The 16,760-nt window shown below is 47.2% G+C and overlaps 1 protein-coding gene across 1 annotated transcript in view; it reads right to left on the bottom strand.

Moving 5' to 3' along the window:
- The window catches only part of LOC143828881 (aldehyde dehydrogenase family 3 member B1-like), a 46,755-nt gene extending 40,486 nt beyond the window's left edge, over window positions 1-6,269 (bottom strand). Inside the window, exon 1 of the mRNA XM_077319043.1 lies at window positions 6,201-6,269. Within this exon, the coding sequence (XP_077175158.1) occupies window positions 6,201-6,269 (69 nt within the window). The remainder of the gene's footprint in view (window positions 1-6,200) is intronic.
- Between the last annotated feature and the right edge of the window lie 10,491 nt (window positions 6,270-16,760).

The raw sequence follows: 16,760 nt of genomic DNA, 5'->3' as shown, positions 1-16,760 counted from the left end.
ACCGAGAACAGCAAAATTATTGAGATACCATTCAGTAAATGAAGGAGGTTGGGGAATACCAAATATTTCTTTATATTATGATGCGCATCAATTAAGACATATTATTCCTTTCCTATCTCTCTCAAGGGAAATTAACAGTTCAAACTTGGATAATTATATTTTGGAGAAAATAGGAGGTATCCAAGTTTTATTCGGCAAGATCGTTGGTAAAAATCTAAATATAAACTCTTTGCTTACTCTTCACAGCCCGATTCTTGTATGGAAAAAATGGGAAAAGAACCTATACCCTGCAATCCCCCATTAACACCTATTTTCTGCCACCCAAAATTTTTAGCATTTAAAAGTTATGGATTAGACATTATAGGAGACCTTGGTAAAGTCCTTCTTCTTAATAATATTCATACAAATTTATCAGAGGTTAGCAAGATATTAAGACATGAAAAACAATTTTCCAGAGGGATGTAACTGGATGTTGAAACTTCAAATTCCATCCTTTCTGCAAAGGAAAGAAATTAAAATCCAATTGGATAGACCAGTAACGGATTTTGAAAAATTAATCGACAACATAGATAAAATAGAAGAGAAACTAATATCGGAATTATATAAAATATTATTAGATCAGGAACAATCCGCATCACAAACAATAAAAAAAATGTGGGAATTAGACCTAAATATCACTATTAATGGGATGGAGTGGAATAAGATATTTAGGCAAGTTCCATTTAAGTCATTATCAAGGAAAGTCCAATTTATTTCTCAATGAAAATGCTCAATGTAAGCAGAAAATATTGGTGAACTTTCTGATTGTAGCTGCCAGGATGTTAACTGCTACTAACTGGAAAAACGCAGATAAAATCTAATTAGATAATTAGCGAAAGAAAATTAGGCAGTTTATGATGTTGGAAAAGTTAACAAATAACATTAAAGTAATTCAAGGGGAGAAAAAGATTGAGGATTTCAATATAATTTGGCTGGATTTGGCAAATTACTTAAGGAAATTTTCAGACTATAAGGTATGTGAACTAGTGTTTTAATGTGTGACTTGGAATTATGATGAACAGTTGAACTGTAATAGATGAAATGGACATTGTCTACAGTAGCGGTCCCCAACCTTTTTAAGGTTGAGGACCGTCTCCGAAGGTAGTGAAGAGCCGGCGGCCCAGGCGCCGAGCATGCACGTTAGCGCCCCCCTGGTGGTGAAAACGTTCATGTGCAACTGCTCTGCGCATGCACATTTTCACCCCCAGGGGCGCTCTACGCGCATGTGCGGTAGCTCCGCGCATGTGCATTTGTGCCCGCCGGCGTGCCGGCGGCCGCGCCTGCATCTCCCCCCCCCCCCAGCTCTCACAGCAGAAAACTAGCTGGGCCACGAGTGAAGCGGCCACTTTGGCAGCCGCTTCTCTCACGGCCTGGTGAGATTCTGTCTGCGGAGGGGGGGAGAGGCAGGCGTGGCGGACCATCACCAAGGCCTTTGCGGCCCACTAGTGGACTGGGGACCGGGGATTGATGACCCCCAGTCTACAGGATTCAAATGGTTTATGAAGCTACAGAGTTGTGCTGCGGTGAATTTTGTTTTTGGTGAGCCGTTTCTGTTGATTGTTATTTATTAATTATAATAAAAATAATTAAGAAAAAAAATAAGGTGCCAAGTCACTTGGGTACCAAAACATCAGCTCTTTATTGATTGTACACAACTGAATTAAAACAACAGCCTACTGCTCAAACGTATATATTGTTCAGAGATCTCTGCCAAAACCTGTAATTGGTCCTAAGCAGAGCCCGCTGATTGGGTAATTACAAGAAGAAGAGTTATATGCCGCTTTTCTCTATGCAAGGGAGGCTCAAAGCGGCTTACAATCACCTTCCCTTTCCTCTCCCCACAACAGAAAACCTGTGAGGTGAGTGAGGCTGAGAGAGCCCTGATATCACTGCTCGGTCAGAACAGCTTGTGTGCCCTCCCACACATGCAACCAGCTGGGTGACCTTGGACCACAGCACTGAGAATACTGTTCTGACCGAGCAGGAATATCAGGGCTCTCTCAGCCTAATGTACCTCATAGGGTGTCTGCTGTTGGGAGAGGAAAGGGAAGGGAATTGTAAGCTGCACTGAGACTCCTTCAGGTAGAGAAAAGCGGCATATAAGTACCAACTCTTCTTCAATGGTAATTACACATCCCTGATGCTAGCACTAGGATCCAAGCTTCAGATTTCTTTTGCAACGCATACACAACAATATGTATTATAGAATGTATTATAGTTAAGACCATATCTTAGAAAATTCTCATATAGCTTTGACACTGGAAATTTCCAGTCCTACAGTTTTCTTTGAGCTTAAAGAAGGAGTCTCTTGAAAGCCCCTAGCAGTAGGACAGCCATTGCGGTGTAATGGTTAAGATCAGCGACCTCTAATCTTGAGAACCAGGTTTTGGTCCCCATTCCTCCACATGCAGCCAGCTGGGTGACCATGGGCCAGTCACAGTTGTCTCAGAGCTCTCTCAGCCCCACCTACTTCACAGGTTGTCTGATGTGTAGAGAGGAAGGGTAGGTCATTGTAAGCCACTTTGAGACTCCTTTGGGTAGTAAAAAGCAGAGTACATAAAAAGAGCCATTCTTTTTTTTTTTTGTAAGATAATGGAGTTGGATACTGGGTGTACCACAATCAGTTTTACATTTATCCCCACCATTTTTGGCTATACTGATATTTATTAGCTTCATTTTATACTGACTTTCACCAAAAATGTCCTCTTTTCCATTTTATTCTCACAATTACCTTGTGAGGTAGGTGGGGCTGAGATTGTGTGAATGTCGCAAAGTTACCAAGGGAGCTTCCATGGCAGATTGGGGATTCAAATCTGGCTTTCCCAAATTGTAATCTGAAATTCTAAGGTGGCTGCTTTTGAACCATAGCATACAGTTGAACAAATCATGTAAATTGCATGTAATAAGTCACCTGGCTCCAATAAATCCTTCTCTGAAGGTTATAACAGCCATGGAAAGCACCCTGCCCACTCTGCCACATAGGCTTGAAAGTTGTCTATACAGTTATAGTTGTCTAAACTGCCATTGGAAGCATCCGTTTTTTAAAGCTACAGGTACCCCTTTTATCATTGGGTTTTTTTTAAAAAAAACATTATTTCTTTTTTAGATTTCAGATCTTTCTGCAATCCTGGGGCTTTTCTCAGGTTTGTAGACTTGGCTGTGCCGCTCACTGCGCTACGGGGTGTGGCTGGGCCTGCTGAGTTCCAGCCCCCGCCCCCACCCTCATGGTCTCCTTAGCACTCGCATGGAGCGCTCAGGTTATGCTGCAGAGGCGCCGGAGCAACCAGCCTTCGGGCCAAAAGCGGCAAGGAGGGGGCGTTCCCACCTCTGGGCAGGAAGGGGACCGGGTGGGGGTTTCCCAGCAGGTGGGGAGCCGGCCCTTAGATCGGGCAGCAGGCGGGTGGGCAAGCGTCGGCCCTCCCGGCTTCATCCCAGGCACTGGCAGGTCAGGTCAGCGAACCTCAGGAGTGGGCTGGTGCCACTGGGGGGCACGAGCCACAAGCATTAGACCTCCCTGTGGGGATTGAAAGGGTACAGAGGAGAGCAACGAGGATGATCTGGGGCCAAGGGACCAAGCCCTATGAAGATAGGTTGAGGGACTTGGGAATGTTCAGCCTGGAGAAAAGGAGGTTGAGAGGGGACATGATAGCCCTCTTTAAGTATTTGAAAGGTTGTCACTTGGAGGAGGGCAGGATGCTGTTTCTGCTGGCTGCAGAGGAGAGGACACGCAGTAATGGGTTTAAACTTCAAGTACAACGATATAGGCTAGATATCAGGGGAAAAAATTTCACAGTAAGAGTAGTTCAGCAGTGGAATAGGCTGCCTAAGGAGGTGGTGAGCTCCCCCTCACTGGCAGTCTTCAAGCAAAGGTTAGATACACACTTTTCTTGGATGCTTTAGGATGCTTAGGGCTGATCCTGGGTTGAGCAGGGGGTTGGACTAGATGGCCTCTATGGCACCTTCCAACTCTATGATTCTATGATTGGGGATCAGCCTGGTATGGCTCGCCACGGTGGGAACCGGGCCCAATCTGGCAGTGTTAACAGGGACAGGGGCAGGTGGCCCCAGGAAAACCCCTCTGCTGCTCCTAGGGGTAGGCCTCAGACCCAGTCGGCAGCCCGGATCTGGGCCAGGAGCCTGTCGCTCCATTGCAGGCACTTCAGGGTGCAAGGGATCAATCTCGAGGGGCTAGGAGAGGGCGGCAGGGCAGTCTAGAGCTCCCCTCCAGCAGCCGCAGGGCCCCATCCTCTCAACCTAGTTTATGAGATCACAGCCCAGAGGAAGGGCCAAGCACACCTGATAGCAGCACCTCTGCTTATTAGAAGGGGTATGCCCAGGCAGTTGCCCAACTGTCAGGCCTGCATGCTCCTTTTGGAGACGATAGTGTCACGAGTACCATGAAGGAGAGTTCCTGGGGTGAGAGTTCTGCTACTATGGATACTGACAGGTGGGGGGGCCCTTCAAGATGGAAGCAGAGGAGGAAGTCGGGCCGCAAGAGGTGTTGCAGAGCACACTGCTCCATTTCCTCCGGTGAGTCAACCTCCAGTGAGGAGGCTGACAATGCCCATAAAGAGGGCCGCTACTGGTTGGATGGGGCATTTGTGCCGGGTATGTCCGCCTGGCCTCATAGGCGTCAGGCTGAGGCCAGGTGTCAGCTTGAGCTGGCAAGAGCGGCTGGGTTGATTACTGAACCTCCGGGCCAGTACAGGGACACAGAGGCTCCTCCAGGGATCCACCTGTCCCGCAAATTGTGGGAGAGGGCCCTGGATGTGTACTTTGTCAATATGTATGTTTTGGTTAGAGTGGGCCACAAAGGAGGGGATACAGGCAAACATAAGGCTAAGCACAGTAAGGACCTTCCTAGATGTAAGCACAATTTTTCTAATTGGCTGAGGGGTTATGTTGAGTACCTTGCCCTTATCTCTCCTGCCTACCCTGAGAGGGGGTGGCATTTGGCCAGATATTTGTCCCACGTCTTGGAGGCCAAGGAGACAACGGGTGAGGGCACTGCCTTAGAATACGATCAAGTATTCAGGCCAAGGAGACAACGGGTGAGGGCACTGCCTTAGAATACGATCAAGTATTCAGGGAAAGGGCCTCTTACAACGCTCTTGCAAAGTGGGACATGCGGAACAGTGATGCATGGCTAGTGAAGGTTGGCCCCAATGTCCGCCCAGCCACGGAGCGTGAGCAGAGGTTCCCAGTGTATAGATGGAGGTTAGGTCTCCCGTGCTGGGATTATAACCACAAAACATGTAAACGGCCCCAGTGCCAGTATAATCATGTCTGCGAAGTGTGTGTGTGCGGAGTCATGCTGGCCATTCTTGCACTAAATCCACCTTGACCCAGCAGCCCTTTCGTGGGGCTCGGTCCTCCATTCGGAAGGATGAGGGATCGGGTACGGGAGGAGCTTCCGACATAGCCTAATTTGCCCATGATCCCAACCCCGATCCCGTACAGGTGAGTGCCCTCCACCCCTGTTTGGACAGGTATCCAAACAGGGCGGCTGCTGCCTATCTGCTGGAGGGTTTTTAACAGGGCTTCCACATCCCTTTCACGGGTGAGTAGGTGGCCACAGACAGCGGAAGCCTACTTTCTGCTAGGGAGCTGCCACTCCTCTTGGCGGGCAAAATAGAGAAGAAGTGCCGTGCAGGCAGGGTTGCACGCAGGCAGGGTTGTTGTACAGTCCCCGCCTATGGACAATTTGCGAGTTTCCCCGCTTGGGGTGGTGCCTAAGTAGACCCCTGGGCAGTTCAGGTTGATACATCACCTGTCCTATCCAGCAGGTTCTTCTGTGAATGACCTTATACCGGCTGAGCTGTGCATGGTCCGGTATGCATCGTTTGACCAGGCGGTGGCCAAGGTAAGGACCTGTGGGAAAGAGGCTTTGATGGCCAAATGCGACATTCAGTCAGCATTTCGCCTTTTGCCAGTGCATCTGGAGGATTTTTGCCTCTTGGGTTTTAAATTTGCAGGGTGTTTGTATGTCGATAAGGCCATGCCCATGGGTTTCTCTGTGGCATGTTCTGCCTTTGAAACATTCAGGACCTTCCTGGAGTGGACCGTGAAGGAACTGGGGTGTTTTCGAGAGGTCATCCATTAGTTGGATGATTTTTTGTTTGTGGGCCCGGCGGGATTGGGTGATTGTGCTTCTCACTTACACGTGCTTCAACGTCTTGCCGCAGACCTGGGGTTTCCGTTGGCTCAAGAAAAGACGGAGGGCCCAGCATCCCGGCTCATGTTTTTGGGCATTGAATTGGACACGGTGAGTGGCACTTCCCATATGCCTCAGGAAAAGCTGGGCACCCTCGGGTCTTTGCTCCAGGGCATACTGCGTAGGTCTACGTGTACGCTGAGGGAGCTACAGGCACTATTGGGACACCTGAATTTTGCCTGTAGAGTTGTAGCCCCAGGCCGGGCATTCTGCGCCCGGTTAGCACAGTCTATGGTGGGTATTCGGGTGCCACATCACCACATTCGGGTGACCAAGGAGCTCAAGGAGGACTTGCGGGTATGGCAAATATTACTCCGTGACTTCAATGGGGTGTCCATGGGGCAGGATCGAGTGCAGCTGGGTAACATGTTACAGGTGCACTCGGATGCAGTAGGTGGCCACGGTTTTGGTGTATATTTTGAGATCAGGTGGTGCAAAAATGGCCGGCTCACTGGGGGAAGGCGGTATGGAGAGACCTCACATTCTTGGAACTCTTCCCCATCCTGGTGGCTATATATGACAGGGGGCCTTTACCAACTGCAGGGTACAGGTAGTACAGGTAGTGAACAAGCAATCCTCCCACATGGGTCATGAGGCTCGTTCGGAGGTTGGTTTTGTTGTGCCTTAGGGCCAACATTTCTTTTCATGCACAGCATGTGGTAGGAGTGGATAACGCATTAGCAGATTCCCTTTCTTGCCTGCAGATCGACAGATTTCACCAACTCGCCCCTGGGGCCACTCAGGATCCAGAGGACTTCCCAGAAGAGCTTTGGACACTTGGAGAGGAGTGATTCTGAGAGGGATTTTGGGGTCCTTGGCACCGTCCACCTGTCAGGCTTACGAAGGAGCTGCCAGGGGGGTTCTGGCCTTCGCCGAGGAAGAAGGACACACGAGCATACATTGCTGTGTTATCTGGCCAGTCTCAGGAAGAAGGGCATCACCCCAGGGACAATGTGGGTTCATGTAGTGGGCTTAGCATTTTTTAGCAAGGTTTTTGGGGCATGGGATCCCAGCACGTCTTTCTTGGCTCATAAGGCCATCGAGGGGTGGTGGAGGGCGGATCCGCTTAGACAGGACACTAGGCGCCCTATTACATTGGCACTTCTTGGAAGTTTGCTGTCTCAATTACCATTTATTTGTTCCACCCCTTATGAGGCCCTCCTGTTCTCAGCGGCCTTCACATTGTCCTTTTTTGGAGCTCTGCGCAGCAGTGAGTTCCTCGCTCCTTCTAGACTGCCAACTGGGTCTAGTTCCCTTGATAGGAGGGATGTGGTGCCTGCGGCCGGCGGCTATATGGTCACGTTGAGAAGATGGACCAGAGGGGCAGGGGTGCCAAACTGCAATTGGCTGCCCAAATGGAAAGCCTATGTCCAGTAACCAGCATGAAGGCTTATTTGGCTGCTCGCCCCTGGATAGCGGGGAATTTAGTTATCCATGCGGATGGCACCTGCCTATCCAGGTTTCAGTTTGTTGCAGTACTGCAGAGGTGCTTGCGATGGCTTGGGGTCCCAGCAGAGTGGTTTGGGGTTCATTCTTTTCAGATTGGGGTGGCTACTCAAGCGCACCTGCAAGGGGCTTCCTCGCAGCAGATTGTGGAATTAGGTCGATAGCGATCCATGGCTTACAAGACTTATATTCGATCTAACCTTTAATTCGTTGCAGGACCTGTTACGGCTGTGACCATCTGGATTGCTGGGCATAGCTATGTTTATTGGGCCAGACAATATGCTGGTCGTATGGGTTGGGGCCCACACCTTGGACTTGGAGATGGTGTACATCTGGACTGGATCGGGCGACGGGGTATGCTGTGGATGGTGCTTCTTGAGATGGTCCGTCGGATCTAGATCCGTTATCTAGATCCGAGATGGTCCGTTATGGATCTAGATGCCAACCTGGAAGGTTTTAAAAGGAGAGTGGACAAATTCATGGAAAATTCAGGGCCAATTTTGCATGGACAGAAAAGGAGGGGCTGGCACCCATGGGACAGCAGGGCTAATCCCTGCAGTGGCATGATATTGGTGCCAACCCAGCCCACTCCCAGGTTTACTGCACATTAGGGCATTCGTTTCCCCACGCAAAGGGAACACAGATATATCTGGTTTACCTAGTCTGCTGAGGGGGCCTGTCTGGCCACAACCCGTGTGAACATGGCACTTTCTGGAACCGTGAAGCCAAATGGGGCATTTTTTTTTGCAGATTGCCATGCAATCCCACCTTTGTGCAAAGAGGGGGCACCAACACCACCCACATGGTGGAGCCTTTCTGCCCCACCTGCGTCCTTGGGGACACAGTAATCTGTGGCAGACAGGGTTTGCTGCTGAAATTGGTCCCCTGTCAGGTATAATAAAATCACAAATAATAAAACTGTTATAAAAAAACAAGAGTGGACTCAAGTACACATTTATATTTCTTTCTCATTTATTTTAAATGACTTTATTTCATCTTATTTATTTATTTAATTCATAAACCACACTCCCTTGCAGCTCAGGGCAGCTTACACTAAAACTTTCATAATACAGTACAATGTAATAAGCATAACACTTTTAACTATAGAAACTTGTCCCAAAATAAAACAGTTTACAATTTAACATTCGACAATGGAATATTATGGTTTTAACTACACTATGAATCAGTTCTTCTTCTGCAGGTGCAGTTGATGTTGGGAGGGGGCCTCTGGGCTCTGGTTGGTGGCTGATTCACTTGTCTCAATGGCAGGCCTGGTGGAAGAGCTCCATTTTTCAGGCCCTGTGGAATTGTTTTAGATCTGGCAGGGCCCTGATTTTGTCTGGGAGCTCAACCAGGTTGGGGGCAAGACAGAGAAAGCCCTGGGTCTTGTCAAGGTCAGACAAGCTTCCCTGGAGCCAGGAATCACCAGCTGCTATAAATTATAAATGTATCTTCTAGGATTGCTCTAACAAGAATCAGAACATGGGAGATAATTTGAGGGCATCACTCAAAATAAACATGAAAGAAACTGTAATGTGTAGTTGAGCCCTACACTAAAAAAGGTCATATAAGTATATTAGAGAAAAGATATTACAAAGCAAATTCAGAGAGGCAAAGGAACAATGACAGAGCTAGTCAAGACTGAAGGGAAATTACTACAAATCCATTTCGGCCATAGCAAACATGGTGCCATCTTGTGCTTCAGGATGTCAGAAATGAGAGACAGAATTCATCAAAAGAATCGGATTTATCTGCCTTCAGGCTGCATGAGGATTATCTTTTATGCATCAAGGCTCCAGATTTCAAGAGGGATTAAAATGGAAGGAGCCAAATGCATCTATGAATCTTTAACCGCTCCTGCGGAGCGGAATAAATAAAAGGGTAAGGGCAATGTGGGAGGAGATAGGGTGGGCTCTGTCCGGGATAAAAACTCAGAGGGCCCAATCAGGAGCTGCGAAGCGGCTCCTGATTGGGCCCCCCGAGTGTCCATCCAGGGCCAAGCGGCCAATGGGGAGCCACGTGAAGCGCGGCTCCTCATTTGCCACTTGCCCAAGCCTCGCTTGCCCCGGCGAGGTGATGCATAGGCTAATGGGGTCTGAATTTGCTGAAACTGAAATGGGGAACTATCTTGGCAACATAGTGGGGCTTTTTGCACGGCTTCAAAATCACACAATGGTTGCTAATTGGAAACGCTATTGATTTGCCTTAACGCACGACGTCGTAGACAATCTGCAACACTCCTGAAACCGATCAGCAAAAAGCGCTTCGTTGTAGCGCTTTCAGGGGAATCCCAAAAAGTGGATTCACCCTCCGGAAAGCGCTACACTCTTGCAAACAATCTGTAACACTAGCGATAAAGACCTGTGCGTTAACATTGTTGCGGTTTCTTCAAAGTCCCTCCTCCTGAGCCTGTCCTCCAAACTTCCGGTGAAGCGATTGCCATTTTTTTTTCTCCGAGCGAGCGGGGATAAACGCACCAGCGAGCCTCTTTCAGTTTAGAGGCTTCCCTGGCTTCAGTCCCTCCCCTTCAGTCACTAAGCACACACATTTAACACAGTCATTCAGCCGAAAATCGGCCCGTGAGAGGGGGGGGAGGGGAGATTTTTTTCTTTTCACTCGAGGCAGCGTGCCAACGATCATACGATCAAACGACAGCTCAAACACATTAGGCAGCTGGATGGGTCTCTCCGTTGCAACGAATCTACACAGATTCGTTACAATGGGTGTGTTTTTTTAATAAAAAAAACCTTTCTTAAAGGGAAAGGGGCTGTTTGGGAGCATGCTAACGGCTGCCCATTGGCTGCTTGACGGCCAGGGGCGGGATGAGCTCGGCAATAGCGCTTCCTTTCTAGCGATTTCTGCCGAGACCGGAAGCCTGTGGGAAACGCTACAAAACGCAACTGGATACCACTACAAAGGCAGGTATGCATAACGACGAATTCCACTATTTTAAATGGCGATTTTTCATTCAGTGACCAATTTGCAACAAAGATCCCGGTGCGTAAAGCCCCAGTGGATTGCTTAATGAAATATCAACTCAGTGCACTGCAGCAGTGAAAAAGGCAAACTCTTATGTTAAGGAATATTAGGGAAGGGACTGAATATAAAATAGTATTATATGGTCACTATCAATCTATGGTACAGCCTCATTTGGAATATTATGTACAGTTCTGGCCACTGTCTCTCAAAAAGGACAACAGAGGTTGTATATGAGAAAAGGCTGAAGAGTCTGGGACTTCTCAGTTTAGAAAAGAAATAGTTAAGGGGGGATACAATAGAGGTTTAGAAAATGATGGATGAGGTGGACAGAGATGACAAAGAGAGTTTTTCTCCCTCTCCCAAAATACTAGAACTCAAGAGCATCCATTGAAGCTGATGAGCAGTAGATTCAGAAGATCAAAGGAAGTACTTCTTTACACAGATAGTGATTAAAATCTGGAATTCGCTGTCAGAGGATGTGGTGATAGGCATAAAACAAGACAGCTTTAAAGGGAGATTAGATAGATTCACAGATGTCACAGGATCTTTGGCCACCCTGGTGTTGACATGGCCTGGTGGAACACTCAGAAGACCTCAGACTAGGAAGGCATCAGGCAACTTGTCCTCATCCCACTCTTCCTTTGCAGTGAGGCAATGTTTACAGCCAGTTCCGATGGAGTCTCCCAATGGCTCTGACTATGTAAGGCCTTTGTACTGAAAGGAGCTCTAGGGATTAGGGACCTCAGATAGTTCCACAGTACTTGCCAGAGTAGTTTCACAAGGCCTATGATTGACGCCTGACATCAGACAGCTAAACCTGCTGCCCTCTCTGTCTTTATCTACTGAGCTCTACCCCCAGAGAGGGCAATGCTATGATGACCCCCCTCCTTGAATTTCTAAAGGGAATATTAGTATTTTAATGTTATGGTGTTTAAATTTTTATTTTTAAATTTTTGTGTGTATTTTTAGAATTTTATTTATGTCGTTTTGCCTATGCTGTGATCCACCCTGTTCAGATAGGCTGGAAGAAAAGCTTATCTGGGATAAAAATAAAAGCTTTTACTGGAACAAGTAAAATAAATTATGGTTTCAGAAAGGATGTGGTTGCGGTAAGAGCTCCACTGTATCAGCAGTTATTTTGTGCCACTGCCTGTTATCATAATTGTAATAGTGCCCACAGGCTCAGCCATTTGGAGGTCCTGCTCTAACATCCTGCTCTAACATTAGCTTTTGTGGACTTGAGGCCACATAGTCAGCTGCCTATGTGGGCCCTCACTAGGCAGACATCTATATATGAGACCATGGGGGGGGGGGGAGAATTAAACAGTCAAAAAGCCCTGAAATACAGGAAGTACAAGATGAGATGTGATTATGTATAATTTCAGCTTAATGAACAAAAGTACATACACAAGAACAGTAATTCGTAATAACACTATTCCCCTGTTTTTGCTAAACTAGTTAATACCTGTAATCCCAAATCCTTATTAATCTTTCGGAGATGGTGCTAGGGTTGCCATATCCATCCTGGCCATTGGCAAGGGGGTGAGGTGGGTAGGGTACTGATTTCTATATTCTGGAGATACTGTCATTCTGATGGGTCCCCATGTCCCATTGGGAAGCTGGCATCCCTAGATAAAGCCAAATTTTCATGAAGAGTTATAATTCAGCAGTTTCATGCAGGAGACTTTCTTTGAAGGTCTTTCTTTGCAACTAATATGACTTCTTTTCTGGTGTGTGGCATCAAATTGTGGGCAAGAAATGTCTCTAGTTTTAGTAAAGGGCAAGGCAAATAAGCCTTTCGGGTGGGTCGTCCCAGGAAATGATGCAATTGCAAATTTTAGTAAAAGAGCAGTTACTTTACATGAGTGAGCACAACAGTTTGAAAATGAGGAACAATCTCTTCATCATACTTTGTTCATCTTAAATGTTCTTCAGGCTATCAGATGTTGTCATTTGTGTCTACCACAAAAGGTTTAATGAGTCTCTGCAACAGTTGACAATTGAGTCCTTTTTCTTCTGTCATTCTGTACTGAAACATTCTTTGACTTCAAGAGTTACCTCATCTTCGTTCACCTGAAAATCTAATCAAGCGCCCCTATGGGGACCTATCCTCCTGCTTTCTTCTGTTTGATCAGCATTCATTGACATGAGTCAGATTGGATGGTAATCCATGCTAATAAAGCTTTTGACCAGCTGTTCACCTTCCTTTAGCTAAGGGTGGCTGCCAAGTGCTTAAACTTCCTACTCACTCAAAAGAAGTGGCAAATCATTGATTGCTATTTACACAAACAGCTTCTGTCAATTGTTGCCACCTTCATAGGGTTGCCAGCTACCTGAACAAAAAAACCTGCCCTGTCCATTTAATAGAGGTTTATTATCTATTTGTAGTTCGATTTCTGTGATTGCCACTCTCAGCGTAGCCATCTCGGGGCAGTTTACAACAATTCTATAAAACCATTCAATTCACTAAAACAATTTAAAATATTTGTTTGTTTGTTTGTTCGTTATTGGATTTATATGCCGCCGTTTGCCAAAAGGTCTCATGGCAGTTCACAATAAAATATAAAATCACAGTAAAATCACATCAAACCCCATAAATACCCATCTTTAACCGCTCCTATTAAATAAAAGAGTAAGGCCACCTGGGGAGGAGTTAGGGCGGCCCTGTCCAGGATAAAAATTCAGAGGTCCCAATCAGGAGCCGCAAAGCGGCTCCTGATTGGGCCCTCCGAGCGTCCATCCAGGGCCAAGCAGTCAATAGGGAGGCGTGCAAAGTGCCTTCCTATTGGCCCCTCACCAGGACAGACCAAAATTCCATTCACCCAGCCCAGTCTGGCTGCCGGTCTGCTCCTGACCACCACAGGGAGAGGAGGTCAGTAGGGTTTACAAGGGGGATGAGAACAGAGGCTTGGAAGGCTGCGCCAGCCCTTTTTGCCCCAAGGTTGTCCTAACTGCCATGTCCAACTGTAACTTTGCCTCAGAACCCTGACAGAGCTGGCAGGAGGCTGCAGAGTGCTCCCCTCCCCCCCCCCTTCAGGCCTGCTGTGAAGGAGCCTCTGACAGGCCCTGACTGAGGGGAGGGAGGCATTTTCCTTCGGAGAGCAATGCAGGGGAGCCTGAGGGCCTTCCTTTTGAGGGGGGGGGGACTTTCCCCTTCTGCGAAACAGTTGCCTGACAGGGAGGCCACCAAAAGCCCCTTCTCACTTAAAATACTGCTCTGCCCGGAGGTTAGACACAGCCAAGCCATGTGTCTTTCTTCTTTGCAACTCTCTGCAGATTTGAGGCCACTGCACAGTGTTATTCTGTAGAGGAAACTGGCTCTTTTGTCTCCTGTTTCATCTGTACAACAACCCTGTGCAGTAGGCTTCAAGTATTTCAATTCAACAACAACCTGTGTGGGAAGACTTAAATGTGTCTTCTCTACCCCAACCCTGTCCAAAGTAGCCCTTTCTGCCTGGGGAGCTGATCTTTATTCTCTGCAGGTGAGCTGTAATTCCAGGAGCTCTCCAGGCCACACCTGTAGGTCGGCTACCCCTGGGTTGGAAATATTCCTGGAGGTTTGGAGGTGGGACTTCAAAATCGTACAATGCCTCAGAGTCCAGCCTTCAAAGGAGCCATTTTTGCCTGAAATTGGTAGGGAGTGGTGCAGGAGTGTCCCTCCTGGCCCATGGGTTATGGCCAGCCCTTACGAGCAACTGTTTGTATTCTGGGGCACAGACAGGCAGACCAGCATCAGTCCTGTGAGTCTGGAAAGCGCAGGAAGATCTAAATAAATATTTACAGCCTGAAACTGTAAATAGAGAACAAGTAAATGTCTGGAGACACATAGTAACTGAAATAGTAACTGGCAAATAACCTTGCCCCGGCAAATTAAAAAAACAGTATAAAAAACCTTACTAAGGTCAAGACTGCTGTGCACAGGCAGTCTTCCTCTTAGGATTGCCAGCTTCCCTGTGAGGCTCGCTACCTCACCTCCCTCATGGGGAGTCTGCTATGGGGAGAGAAGGGGAAGACGATTGGAAAATGCTTTGAGAGACCTGAGGCCTGCTGGGTCACTGCGGCCCATTCCCAGTTCTCTCAGATCTCTCACAACCTACATACCTCACAGGTTGACTATTGTGGAGAGATGAATGGAAAGGGTGTTTGTAAACCGCTTTGAGACTCCTTTGGGTAGTAAGCAATAGGTACAAAAATCCATTCTTCTAAGGAGCAACCATGAAAGAAGCATGTGGGCACATAACATTTTTCCAACAGTGAAAATATGGGAGACAGAAGGAACAGGGTGGACACCTGTGTACTGTGACTACCCCATGTGTATTAGGGCAGAGGGGCATTTCGGTGAATGTGGCCTAATTCACACAAGAAGGGAAATGACGCAGAACTGGGGGGAGTTGGTTGCCATGTAATCTTCCCCTAAGAAGAGTCTCCAGTCTGATTTTCCCTTCACATATCTGAGGACATGGCTCTGGAAAGCTCATCTGTAACCACTACGCCAAAATTCCCAAAGGTCAGTCCTCTCCCACAATCAACGAACATGCCACACCACAGGTTCTTGCCACCCATATCTCCACACCCATGCCCTCATTTGCCACCATGCCACCACAACCTCCCACACAACACACATGACAACCCCATGCCCTTACAGACTGGACAACTCCTCCCCTTCCTCTTCCCACTACCAAGCTCTAGCGCCCGTTGTTTTCTTGGAGACAATGGGCTTTGCCGCTAGTTATTACAATAAAAAGATGGCATTCTATTCTATAACTCTCTCCACTTTCCCCACTTGTTCAGAGAGAGGTCAGACATTAGTTCCGTAAGAGAGAGAGGAGAGAAAAGCTGGCCGATGGATTAGGGATCTTGGATGGAACCCGGGCTCTGCCCTGGCCTCAACCATATGCCTGGCGGAAGAGCTCTGTCTTACAGGCCCTGCGGAAAGATGGTAGTTCCGACAGGGCCCTTAGCTCCTCCGGAAGCTCATTCCACCAGGTTGGGGCCAGGACCGAAAAATTTAAATCCTTAATTATATGTTTTTTATCAGGTGATGTTATTTACATCCATACCATGAATATGTGAATAGATGGATTCTCGTTTCATCGCAAAATTCATATTTCTTTTTAAAAAAGAGTTTGCGGCGAGCCACAGGGGTTTAAAGTGCCATGCTGCAAGGTGATTGGTTGTCGAGTATGATATACGGGTGCAACCTGGGGGATGCGCTGGAAGCTTGTAGTGTGTTCCTCACTCCTCAGAAGGAGGTGAGGAATGCTACAAACACTACAATGGCAGAGAGAAAAGCAGGAAGGCTCCCTAGTATAAAATGAAGGTCGGACACTACAAAATGTTGCGCTGGCCCATGCAGTGCCAATCACATTACTTTTTCTGTTGGAATGGGCCCTAGAGTTGCCAGCTGGCCAGGAGAAAAATGTTCTACCAATTTAACAGAGGTTTAATGAAAATTGACAGCTCTAGCTTGTCCTGCCAATGATATAAATAATATCACCTGATAATTAGCTACCGCTCAAACTGATATTAAAGGGACAGCTAAAGGGACTAGTTCAATGCTGGCAATCCTACACCAGTAAATAAATATTAAGTAACTTGTGTAACACAGGAACACTTTGCATTGTAGAGGAAATGCCTTGTGTGATATACAGATGAGTCAAGGGATCAAACGTTAGATGCATAAACATCCTGTTCTATGCCACATCTCCATAGGGAAATCCACTTCCCCTCTATCCACGGTGTATTGCTGTAAAGGGGAAGCACACCACAGGGCCATGCTGCTCACTCTAACCCCAGTTCTACTTTTACAATTGGATGCCCCTCAGAAAAATCCCTTCTGTATTTCTAGACTACATTTCAAGGGGCTAAATATGTGACACAAGAACACACTACTTAGACCTCTTCCCCTTGTTAAATTAAACCCTGTTCTACGTGGGGGGGAATTCACAACGAAGAAGCATCTTCTGCTTTGCCACACTTTCCAAGCCTTCAGGGTTTATGCCTTCAGGGTTCCAGAAACATGCTTGTCCTAGGTTTAATCAATCATGAGTAACTCTTACCATTGATTTTTGGGGAGTTCAGT

This window comes from Paroedura picta, chromosome 2, assembly GCF_049243985.1.
Source record: "Paroedura picta isolate Pp20150507F chromosome 2, Ppicta_v3.0, whole genome shotgun sequence".
NCBI lineage: Eukaryota > Metazoa > Chordata > Lepidosauria > Squamata > Gekkonidae > Paroedura > Paroedura picta.
The sequence above is the reverse complement of the archived record's forward strand: the minus strand, read 5'-3'. Positions and strand labels throughout refer to the sequence as shown.